Source organism: Formica exsecta, unplaced genomic scaffold (assembly GCF_003651465.1).
Source record: "Formica exsecta isolate Colony F162 unplaced genomic scaffold, ASM365146v1 scaffold4, whole genome shotgun sequence".
Classification (NCBI taxonomy): domain Eukaryota; kingdom Metazoa; phylum Arthropoda; class Insecta; order Hymenoptera; family Formicidae; genus Formica; species Formica exsecta.
In genome coordinates, this window is record NW_021851238.1 from 74,554 (window position 1) to 86,731 (window position 12,178).

A 12,178-nucleotide genomic window follows, 5' to 3' on the forward strand; every position below is an offset into this window, starting at 1 on the left:
ATTATAATAATTACCATAAATTTTTATTAAATTTTTATTTTATTAATTATCATAATTATTTTAATAATTATCATAATTATTATTCAAACAATTTTGTTAATAACTATATGTATTTGTAGACACAATCTACGTGCAATATAATAAATTAAGCAATTTTTTGCATATGTAAAAATTAAAAAAAAGAAAGATTAGAACTAACCGTAGCTGGATCTTCTAACGGTTTTTCAATTTCAGTTTGCCGAAGAAATACGTTTCCACGGGATATACGCCAAAGCATTCTCTCGAAGGCAGGAACTCGTTCGCGATTTATCACTCCGCCGACGAATCTACAAGAAAACAGATATGTCATTCTAATGGTATAATTTATTAAGCAGTACATTATATATAGCATCGTATATAACTGTCGCTTCATATTGATCTTGTTCAAAAATTTGCTAATAAAATTATCCAACAAATAATATTATTTATTATATATTTCTTTCCAAATATATGTTATCATCGAAATTAATTAGAGAGGGAATTACACAATTGATGAATAAAGGACAAACTTTCATTCTTTTTCATTTTAAATAAATGCTATATATGTAATAGTAGAACAATTTATTATTCCGAGGCAAATCCCCTCTATTAGAATAGTGCGCGTATTAGGGCGAATAAAGGAGAGCATTTACGTATAAAGCCGTCCTTTTAATATTATTAAAACATAACGGCACACGTATATATTACGCATACACTTTTGATATATTAATATTATATCTAATATTCGAAGCTTTTATATCCGACGATTCGTCGACCATAAACTTACTCCAGATGTCCACGAATCGAAATTGCTGGATTCTGTGCTTCCTCGTTAATGAGCGCCTTGGTGATCGAGTCGTTGGCTTCTTCCTGTTGATACAGAAGAAGAAGAAACGAATCTTGATTCTTCGACAAAACGGTAACATCGATTACACGAAGGAGGACGGCGTTACGAACAAAAGCTGCTGAACTACTTTAGGTACCTCCGTGAAAAACACTTGCGTCTTTTCGAGTACGTGCTGAAATTCCGTCAGCTCGAGATAGTTGCTCTTCAGATTTACCCCGTTCTGGCTCAGCTCTTGTATATCGTTCTCCGTTTTCTCAAGATGCGCCTGTTGCAAGAGAAAATATGATTGATATACCATTGATATACCATTGATAAACTATTGAATCAATCATAATTTAAATCAAATCTTAATTTAAATAATAATGCTATTGTTATGTAATATAATAATTAATTTATCAGGTGATTGCATAAGTTCGTGCCCGATTTAAATATAAACTTCAATAGATTATATTTTAGAGATAACACTTTTATTAATCAATTATATAGTCTCCATTCTTTTCTACAATGGTTTTCCAACGATCTACAAGCTTGTCGATTCCATTTTTGAAGAAAGAACTTGGTTTTTCATGAAAAAAGTTTGTAAGGTGGTTTTCGACAACTTCCTCGGAATTGAGATTCTTGCCATTTAAACTATTCTGCAAAGACCGGAACAGATAAAAATCTGAAGGCGCAATATCTGGAGAATATGGCGGGTGCTGCAGAATTTCCCATTGCAACTCCTGCAATTTTCGCAGCGTCTGTTGAGCGACGTGTAGCCTAGCATTGTCGTGGTGGAAGATGACGCCTTTTCGATTGGCCAAAATCGGACGTTTTTCTCGAATAGCTGCAGCGAGTCTAGTTAGTTGCTCACAGTACTTGTCCGCCGTGATTGTTTCGCCGCGTCGGAGCAGCTCAAAGTAAATAATTCCCTTGCGATCCCACCAAACACACAGCAACACCTTCATCGGATGCAAGCCAGCCTTTGCTACGGGTTCTGCTCCTTCAACTGCTGTTTTCCATGTCCTCTTTCGCTGTACGTTTTTGTAGAGAATCCACTTTTCATCGCCTGTTACCATTCGATCTAAAAAAGGCTCTTTTTTGTTACGCTCGAGAAGAGAAAGAGCCACAGTCATACGGTTTAGCTTATTCCTTTCAGTCAGGAGATGCGGCACCCATGTATCAAGCTTGGAAACGTATCCAAGCTTTTTTAAATGACGAAAAGCGGTTGAATTATCGATGTTCAGCCTCTCAGCAATATCCTCAGTTGTAATCCTTGGGTTTCTTTCCACTAAGGCATGCACAATGTCATCATCAATGCCAGAAGGCCGTCCAGAGCGGGGTTGATCCTCCATGTTGAAATCACCATTTCGAAATCTGCCAAACCACTTTTTGACTGTTCGGAGAGCAGGAGCGCGGTCCAAATAAACGGTTTGAATATTTTTTTGTGCAATCCCAACACTCACGCCTTTCCGAAATTCATATAACATTACATGCCGCAAATGCACCTTTTCGTTCTCCATTTTTAATGATTTCTCTTATGCACAAATGGACTTATCTGAACAATGTCTGACGCTAAATTGACATAAGACAACGTCATCTATTCGGTGTAAGCAACAATTACCACACGAAAACAATAGAACTCCGCCATGCAGTAACTTAATGCCATCTATGAAAATCGGGCACGAACTTATGCAATCATCCAATATAATAATATATATTAATAATGTATGTATATAGCACTTTTTCACAAAATTTATCGTTTGTAATTGGATATGATTTAACTTTGCGGTACGTCAAGATAAAATAATCTTGTGACATATCACCATACGTGTATTGAAGATGTAGACTGATGAAATCTATGTACGATGAAAAATCGATTCGCTGCTGTTAGTTTCAAAATGTCACATTTTACGGAGAAGAAATTTTACCTCGAGATTTATAATCTCACGTGGGTTGGGTGCCCGCGGTAGTTCCGTAAGATTATCCGGGATCGGCACACCGTCTTTCCTGACTTCCGCCTCGATATATCGAAGCTTGCGCTCCAGTTCGTCGCATCGTCGAACCTCATTGACAAATTTCCGTTGAAAATAATTCACGTCGCCGTTCAGCTATAGACAATACGTCAAAATTTAACTGCGTTTTATCGACGTAATTCAAAAAAAAGTTTAACGGATAATAACTTCAACTTTGTACATATTCAAACGAGTATACTAAAAACTTATTTTTTTTACTTAATTCGTGTATTAATTAGATTGAATCATCTAAATAAGTATGTTTACATAAGCATAACTCCAAAATATACATTCGAAAAGATCGTATATAACATTTTTATATTCCAATACTTTTTTAATACTAACAAAAAAATCAGCGTGTTGGATGGCACTTTTCAATCATCATTTATTACATTATGGTCAGATTAATTATGTCATAAATGTCAGATGTATCGTAAAGCAATCAATGGAAATTACATTCAACTTACATCACGAAATTGCACCGTACCGGTTTCTCCTAGTTCAGAAACGGAAAGGTAAGCTGCTTCCGGCTGAATAAACAGTTGGCAAAGGGCCATCTCCTCGCTTCTGAACATTCCCCCCATCTTCAAATTGATTTAATCCTGCGACAAGGAATAATTTTTTTTTTAAACTGCAATCTCTCTCTCTCTCTCTCTCTCTCTCTCTCTCTCTCTCTCTCTCTCTCTCTCTCTCTTTTCTTTTTACCTTTTTAAGCATGCAAGAAAATAATTAAAATATGGCACAATCCACATTTAATAAATGAACGAGGTAATTTCGAAAATTGCTTATAAAATGGCAATTTTTATAAACTCATTTAATTAATCTCGTTTACATTAGCCATACATAAATCATTCAGCCAAATCAACTTAAATAATACAATTTTTGAATAATACTATTTAACATAAATATTATTACGTCAATATAAATATATCAATAAAAACTGAAACTCTCTTTCACGCGCGCGATAACTATTTAAAAAAAAAATAAAAACGTACGTAAAAATATAACGTTATAATGAGATTCCGTAAAAGATATTCATGAATCTGCAAGACTTACGACTATTTATATCGCGCAAACATTGATACTAGATAAGATAATTATACTTGAAATTATGTCTTATTAGCATGGTACACTTATTATTATCAATTAATAAATTTGTCATGTAAGATATAATAAAATATGGGAAACGAGGCCATTACACTAATTATAAAACAATTTTACATATTTCTTAGCCGTTTGTTAATATATTTGTTAGCTTAAAATGAAATGTAAGCATGAAAAAAAGACTGACAATAAGCCTATTGAACAGTCAAAGAATCAATACAATTTTTGACTGCCCATTAGAGTATGTGAGCTGTATAACTGACAGAAGAAAAAAGCCCGTCACACATTTGTAAAAATTATAAAACAAAACATTAAGTATAAAAATAAATTTCCGAATAAATCACTCACAAACTTCTTTCTATCAGCTGACAACAATTTTAAAAATGAAATATGTAAGAGAGATCATTGAACGTAAAAAGATTCAGAAATGTTGAGAAAACCGCAGTAAAAGACTTTTCTTGTTAGCGAGAAAACTGCCAATATTTCACTTGCAAACAACACTCGTTTGTATGCTCAACCTTAGAAAACCGAGGATTTTCTCATAGATGTGACACGCGCGCTCGCAAAGTCGCTATCAGAGATCCAGTATATGTACACGTGATGGTCTTATCTCAATCCACAAACACAAATTTCTGTACAAAATGCAACGAGAGGTGTATAACTATAATTAGATGATGGCACGGCGACGCGTTGATATTTTATCTGATGAAACATAATCACCGAAAAGTCAAACGAAGTGTTTTACGGCGCTATTTCCACGTAGGTGGAGAAGCGCGAGGGTAAACACATGAGTACGAGATAAGCAAGACGGTTCATAAATATGTATGTGAATAAAAAAATAATGTATACTTGCGGTCCTCGTGCACCCTCGTCGGACTAAATTCTCACTGTTATCGCGTTCGCCGGCGAATAAAAAAGATGATACTAATGTTACGCGCTTGCTTTCGAATGAAATCCAGTAGTTAACAATAATAAATCGCATATGCTACATATTACTATATTAATAATTCAAGAGAATAAAGAAAAAGATTGGTTCTCTCAGATCGCGAACACAGCGATGACTCGAAACTATATAGATTTTCAGCTTTATTTTGTTGAAATACACATCGTGTTCTACAAAATTAAAAAATGATATTTCCCGAAGACACGACGGAATACTCTCCTCCATCACAGTAGTAATCGCGTTTGATATAAGACCAAATAAAGAAAGTTAATCAATACTATCTAGTTTTCTAATCGACCAGGAATTTCTTGATGAGAAATTTTTGATGATGTTTATAACGTATAAGAGAGATCCATAATCAAACTATCCCAATACTATTGAAACTTCTCCTATTGTGGCGTATATATATGTATGTGTGTGTATCTTCTTTAAAATAATTATATACTGTAAGCATAAACCTAGCTCGATTAACGATTAAAAAACCCATTAGCTTTCCTCTGAGCGGCTCAAACTGCTTTTGCTTATCAGTATACCAATGCCCGTGGCGAATTCAAAAGAGAACATCGAAATGCTAACGTGTTATCAACACGACAAATTAACATTTCAAGGTCCGTCTGCTTAAATCAGCGTTTTCGTTGACATCTGGAAAATATTCGACCATGTCACGACGAATCAATTCTTTTGAATCAGTAAAGTAACGAGAAAAGAGATATTCCGACATAATGAATATTTTCTTTTCGCGCGTAAACTTCAACGTGAGAATATTAATGTTTAAAGCTCGATTTAAACGAGATTTATAATATAATATGTGATATTTTACTGTGACATATGACTTTAAAAAAAGATAATATGATAAGAACATTCCATCTACTGATAGCGGTCCAGCAAAATTTCTGTCCAGAAACTGTATTACTAAATTTAATTGCCTATCGCAAATTCTTCTTCCATTACTTCATAGCAACGAGCGATTATAATTGAGTAAGTAATTCGTCACGTTGTTGCACATTCATAAAAGTGCAATATTAAGAATTATTCCCGCATTTCATTGTATTAATGTTTACAAATTAGTTTCGATTGTGTTACATCAATCGGTATTAAAGCGTAAAACAAAAAAAAAACTTGAAAAAGTAAAATTCTTTTTCAATTCTAGAAATTTTTATATATAACTCGTTTTTTAGCACAGAGTTATTAATCTCGTTGTATTGCAATATATAAAAACTTTTATATATTATATTAGCAATATATAAAAACTTCACTGAAAAATTTCGACAAATGCTGAAATGATTTCCTTTCTGCTAACATTGCTTGATTTAATTTTAATAAAACAAAAGCAAATTGCCCATTAACTGATCATGATTATGAAATCATAATCATTAAGATTAATATAAATATAATGCTAAATAATTAAAATTTTATGATTAGTCTTTAAATAAAGATAAAAAAATAAAGAATAATTTTTAATTCTAAATAAAAAGAATGTAGAAATATAAAATATTCGAGAGATGTTTAATCAACATCAAATGAACTCAACATCGAATGAGCCTGAGAGTATAATTGTGGAATGTAACAGTTGCGTGCGAAAATGTGGTAAATAGATAAAATTGCGGCAAATTGACAACGGACGGGCGTTGGTTTCCTGTGAAGTTACAGGGACAATTACTAGAGTTTTATATGGTAACGATTAAATAAATTGCGTTGATGTTAACATTATCACATCCACAATAATATTATTCTCTTATAATCTCACAATAAAAAAGAGAAAGAAAAAAAACAAAGACAAACATCTATTATCTCAGAAAGATCGCTTAGAAAATAATACATTATAAAAGAAAAAGAACACGATAATGAAAGAGATGGAAAAAGAGAGAAGGAAAAGAAGGGGACAACCACTTATGTTGCTGATTAGGTTGTAACCTTAATAAACTCGGAGCAAGTTCTCTACGTGTGCGCCGTTATGGCTGGCTATTAACTGTGTGAGATCACAGTTCGCGAGATGTCGATGCCGACAAGTGTTACTTTAAAAAAGCAACGTATGTCGATGATAACAATCGGATAAAACAACAAGTAACGAGCGAGAATAATATAACAAAATTGATATCATTTCGATATGACAGCGTATGAATTGTGTCATACATAAGCAATAAAAAAGAAAACAGTTGAGTTGTATTGTGAGTTATACATTCTCTGATTATTTATCCAAGTGTTTTATAAGGAAGAGTCTAGCAAAGCAAACTTCTTTTCTTTGACATACAAAAATTAATTTCTCATGAACAGCAGAAATAAAAATATAAAGTGCTAAATGTGTTGATTATATACATATATCTTTTTACAATGGTTAAATATTTTCATCCGTTGATTACTAAAATCGATGTACATTATTATTCAATTATGAGTTACCGAAATTATCTCATAATTGAAGACAGCATTATAATAGCTTTCTAAATGTCAATCTAATGATGCTACGATATATAAGATCTCCGAATGATTCATAATATACATATTTACATATAACGTTTGTACTGCAAATAGCATGCCGTGAGGCGTTACACGTACTACGTAATAAAGATTGACGTCGTATCAATTTATCATCTTATCATAATTTAATCTAGATTGAGATCTCTAAATTCAAGGTTATTGTTTAAATTGAATCGAGCCAAAAATTGATCGTTGAATCGATCAGTTTAAAAACAACGTAAATCCAGAATTAATAAAAGTCAAAATAATCGTTGAAATGCGCTCCATATATAACATACAATCTACGGGAAAAAGCAAGTCCACATAACAATCACATCATAAGCCCATGTCGTTCCACAACAAGAAAAATCCTACAAGGCGATCGCTTTTATTTGCCAGACAATTTGGACTATCAAACCTGAGTATTATTCCCGAAGCAGAATGAAGAGTTCGATTATCTTATAAAATGACAAATTTAACGAATCACATATTATACGCACAAGTTACATACGTAACACGGGCAGACGCCAGTGGATGAAAATAGCACGAAAATATTAACTCACACTACTGATAGCACACACATCTGCCAGATCACGTTCAGACGAGCGACTACCGGCGACAATTAAACTTTACCGTTCTCTGGAAAAAAAAAATATTATATAACAATATTATGAGAGCGGTTTTGTACGGACACAATCGTACCGAGCGACTGGCGCACGTCCCCGTACCATGTGGACCTGCAACTTCGCCGTTGCTTACGATTCAACGTTGTGGAACAACACAAATCCGGGCCAACCAGCTACAAACAAGGACGGCGACGAGAGAGAAGAACGCTCACAATGAGCTTGCTCATTGTACATATATACACGTATCCGAGCGTTAGATGCTCGTTCAGAATCAATTCAGCCAGGTATTGCTGTCAACGTATAGCGCGCGGCCAATATCAGTATCACGCGCCAGAGATATAATCGTTTCTTTCTACAGGAAGCCCGAGGATTAAATCCGCACAAAAGATAATACGCGAAAGATATTATCCGCTAGATTAAAAGTTTTTCATACTTTTACTTACGTACTTATTTGCATAAACTCACTCTACATAGTTATAGTTGAACACAGTCGTGAAAACATCCGTAATTTTTTTTTAAATCGTTCTTCTCTTTAATTTTTGATGAAAAAGGGAGAAAATCTAGCATGTTTTATTTCTTATTTCAGGCAAAATATAATTCAATATTAACCATTCGAAAGTGCGAAAATAAAGCAAAATATTCGAATATTTCTCTAGAAAGTTATAGCGTGTCGAAAAACCGATTTTTAGATTAATTATATATATTGCGTAATAAGCATTCACACACAATTGAAACAGATGGTTTTCTAAAATTATAGAAAAAGAAGTATTTCTTTCGAAATTCCACACAATTTGAGAACCGGTGATTATCTTTATCGAACGGAATGTTTTTGAAGCCTACTCAATGATGTGAAAATATCAAATGAATTTTTACAATTTTAAAACACCGGCAAAGCAAAGAAAATTTTGCGTGACTGAAAAATATGTAAATCGACGAACATCGCTGAAATATGGTGAGCGGAAACACTATCTCTTTGTGAGATATCTTTGAAAATATGTTCGAACATATCTCCAAACAAAAATGCGCACATCGTTCGGTTCATTAGTCGCCTTTCGCAGTCAACTAATTAAGATTTTTCAACGTTGTCAATAATTACGTCAAACGCCGAGAACGCAAACAAGGCGACGCAAATGAGTATGTTAATTACGAATAACGATTCTTGTGTTGCGCAGATTTGCAGATTATTTATTTTAGTCCGCAATTGCTCTAAGGAGAATAATGAATATAATAATAATACATAGTATAAACAGACGGTTCATAAAACAAAGATAGATAGAAAGAAAGAAAAAAGATAAATGATAGCTCTGTGATATACAATATACAAATAAAACTTTATATTGGAAAAAATGTGTTACAACATTTACATTATTACCGATTATAGATTATCTATGAATCATGATCTTAATTAAGATAATGTGAAAGTTTTAGGCTTGAGCTCTTTCTCAATAAAAGACTTCTATCTGAAATGTTATGTTATATATACCAAAAAATAGTCTTAAACAGACGGTTCATAAAACAAAGATAGATAGAAAGAAAGAAAAAAGATAAATGATAGCTCTGTGATATACAATATACAAATAAAACTTTATATTGGAAAAAATGTGTTACAACATTTACATTATTACCGATTATAGATTATCTATGAATCATGATCTTAATTAAGATAATGTGAAAGTTTTAGGCTTGAGCTCTTTCTCAATAAAAGACTTCTATCTGAAATGTTATATATTAAACACCAAAAAATAGTCTCAATTTGCAGAGCGATACCAAGAATTTGTATCATATATATTTAACTATATAATTAATTTTTTTTTTTTAATTTAAAATGTACTACACTTTATGATATTTTGTTATATAATCACTGTGTCCCTTCCGGATCTATTATTTACTCCGCGCGCGGAGATAGATACATTCTGCTGAATCATGTCATTATCGGAACATCTAATTATAATACTCTTTTACTTGTTTGACTTCTCTATATGTATTTGTGCGCTTTCCAGAATTATCCGGTGTTTTCTTTATAATTTATTCAATTTATATAGTTTTTTTAACAAGACGTTATGTCGCCCGTTCTATATTACATGAGATTGTCATTTATCTCGATCTCCTGAGCTTAAATGATACTATTTTTTAATCGTACATTTAATTTGGACTATAAGCGTGAAAAAATTGTTTAAAATAAACAGTGCAACAAAATTCCATATGTGACAACATTTAAGATTGAATGTAAGGTTTCTTGGTTTTATCTTTAACCGATTTTATTTGCATAACTTGTTATTGTCGTTAAGAATGAACCAAAGAAGGAACCGAAACGTTTAATTATATTACTCTTGAGTTTTTTTATATTAAAAAATACTTCTCAGTATTAAAAAATATATATAATATTTTGCTCTTGAGCTCTTTCTCAATAAAAGACTTCTATCTGAAATGTTATATATTAAACACCAAAAAATAGTCTCAATTTGCAGAGCGATACCAAGAATTTGTATCATATATATTTAACTATATAATTAATTTTTTTTTTTTAATTTAAAATGTACTACACTTTATGATATTTTGTTATATAATCACTGTGTCCCTTCCGGATCTATTATTTACTCCGCGCGCGGAGATAGATACATTCTGCTGAATCATGTCATTATCGGAACATCTAATTATAATACTCTTTTACTTGTTTGACTTCTCTATATGTATTTGTGCGCTTTCCAGAATTATCCGGTGTTTTCTTTATAATTTATTCAATTTATATAGTTTTTTTAACAAGACGTTATGTCGCCCGTTCTATATTACATGAGATTGTCATTTATCTCGATCTCCTGAGCTTAAATGATACTATTTTTTAATCGTACATTTAATTTGGACTATAAGCGTGAAAAAATTGTTTAAAATAAACAGTGCAACAAAATTCCATATGTGACAACATTTAAGATTGAATGTAAGGTTTCTTGGTTTTATCTTTAACCGATTTTATTTGCATAACTTGTTATTGTCGTTAAGAATGAACCAAAGAAGGAACCGAAACGTTTAATTATATTACTCTTGAGTTTTTTTATATTAAAAAATACTTCTCAGTATTAAAAAATATATATAATATTTTGCTCCTCTAAGTACCACGCATTGGCTCTAACTTGATTTTCTTATTTTGTATAAAAATAGGAAGATAGTCTCTTTGTATAATTCCGCTATTGCGCGTATAATTAATCAGACATCTTTACGATCCTCGCGATCGATGAACGCACACATTTCCGAATACGTTGCTCGCGCGATCATTAGGGAGATCTTACTCTCGGGAGAAAAAATATCTTTATCGGAAGATATCTTTTTTCTTAAACACAATAAGAAAAAAGGACAAACCTTGTAGAAAATCGATACGTCTCGTATAAATTATTGATACGTGCAACCGAGCTCCACACAATGAAACTTTAGTCCCGTTTGTCACGTAGGTGCAATATACTCGCGACTGATTTGACTAGATCCGACACAACGAATAAATCCCACCTTCACGATGCAAGAAAGGTGGAGGTGGGTGTGGTAAGGAGAGGGAATCAGAACTCGTGACGATCTTCTGTTAGCAAGATAAGAGCGAATTGTGACAGAGTGCTGTCTCTTTTGTATCGGTGGTTTTGTATGTAACGCCGCTTTCACATGCGTACATCTGATTATTATCGTCGCGCGATTGTATAGAACGGTTGTATAGTTACGATACTTTTGGTCAGCACTATCATGCAAATTGATCTCGCTGGAAACATCGACTCAATGATAATTTCAATGGAAATCAAAATAAATGGGAGAGGGGAAAAAGGGCATGGAAGAGACGCGCCCGTGAAATCTTATATTATAGGAACAGATTTGAAACGTTTATCGTTACGCGTATGAATCTCATTTTTACTTTACATCACAATAATCTCCGACGATGTATTCACCTCTGGAGAATACGATTAACAGCTGTTGCATTTTTATAGCTGCGGCTATTTCGGACTTAACGCAGGTCATAAATGAAGAAGTATGCGTAATTCCGGATTGATTCTTGGTACAAGAGATAAGAAAAATGCAGAACGATGCAACGAAAAACCAATATTGGTTAACACGAGTAATCGCATGCGATGCAACGAATTCGATCACAATCTTAGCTCGTGTATCTTGTGATAAAACAATGCCAGATTTTTCCTGCCATTACATTATATATATATATATA

General features: G+C 32.9%; 1 protein-coding gene and 1 long non-coding RNA gene across 5 annotated transcripts in view; one reads left to right on the forward strand and one right to left on the reverse strand.

Annotated features, from left to right (window-relative positions):
* Positions 1-569, forward strand: part of LOC115240023 — a 2,556-nt gene extending 1,987 nt beyond the window's left edge. Inside the window, exon 3 of the long non-coding RNA XR_003884723.1 lies at positions 235-569. This is a non-coding gene — a long non-coding RNA (uncharacterized LOC115240023). The remainder of the gene's footprint in view (positions 1-234) is intronic.
* LOC115240014 (V-type proton ATPase 116 kDa subunit a) overlaps positions 1-12,178 on the reverse strand; it is a 28,324-nt gene that overhangs the window by 4,679 nt on the left and 11,467 nt on the right. Inside the window, exons 1-7 of one of the 4 annotated variants that reach the window (XM_029814935.1) lie at positions 8,060-8,229; positions 7,921-7,996; positions 3,324-3,458; positions 2,773-2,952; positions 1,002-1,130; positions 806-924; positions 200-326 (exon numbers count right to left, since the gene is read on the reverse strand). In XM_029814935.1, coding sequence (XP_029670795.1) covers positions 200-326; positions 806-924; positions 1,002-1,130; positions 2,773-2,952; positions 3,324-3,440 — 672 coding nt within the window. In that variant the 5' untranslated portion in view covers positions 3,441-3,458; positions 7,921-7,996; positions 8,060-8,229. Of the gene's footprint in view, positions 1-199; positions 327-805; positions 925-1,001; positions 1,131-2,772; positions 2,953-3,323; positions 3,459-7,920; positions 7,997-8,059; positions 8,230-11,337; positions 11,502-12,178 lie in introns of those variants that run through there. The other 3 variants (XM_029814933.1, XM_029814937.1, XM_029814934.1) reach the window with 3 other exon arrangements.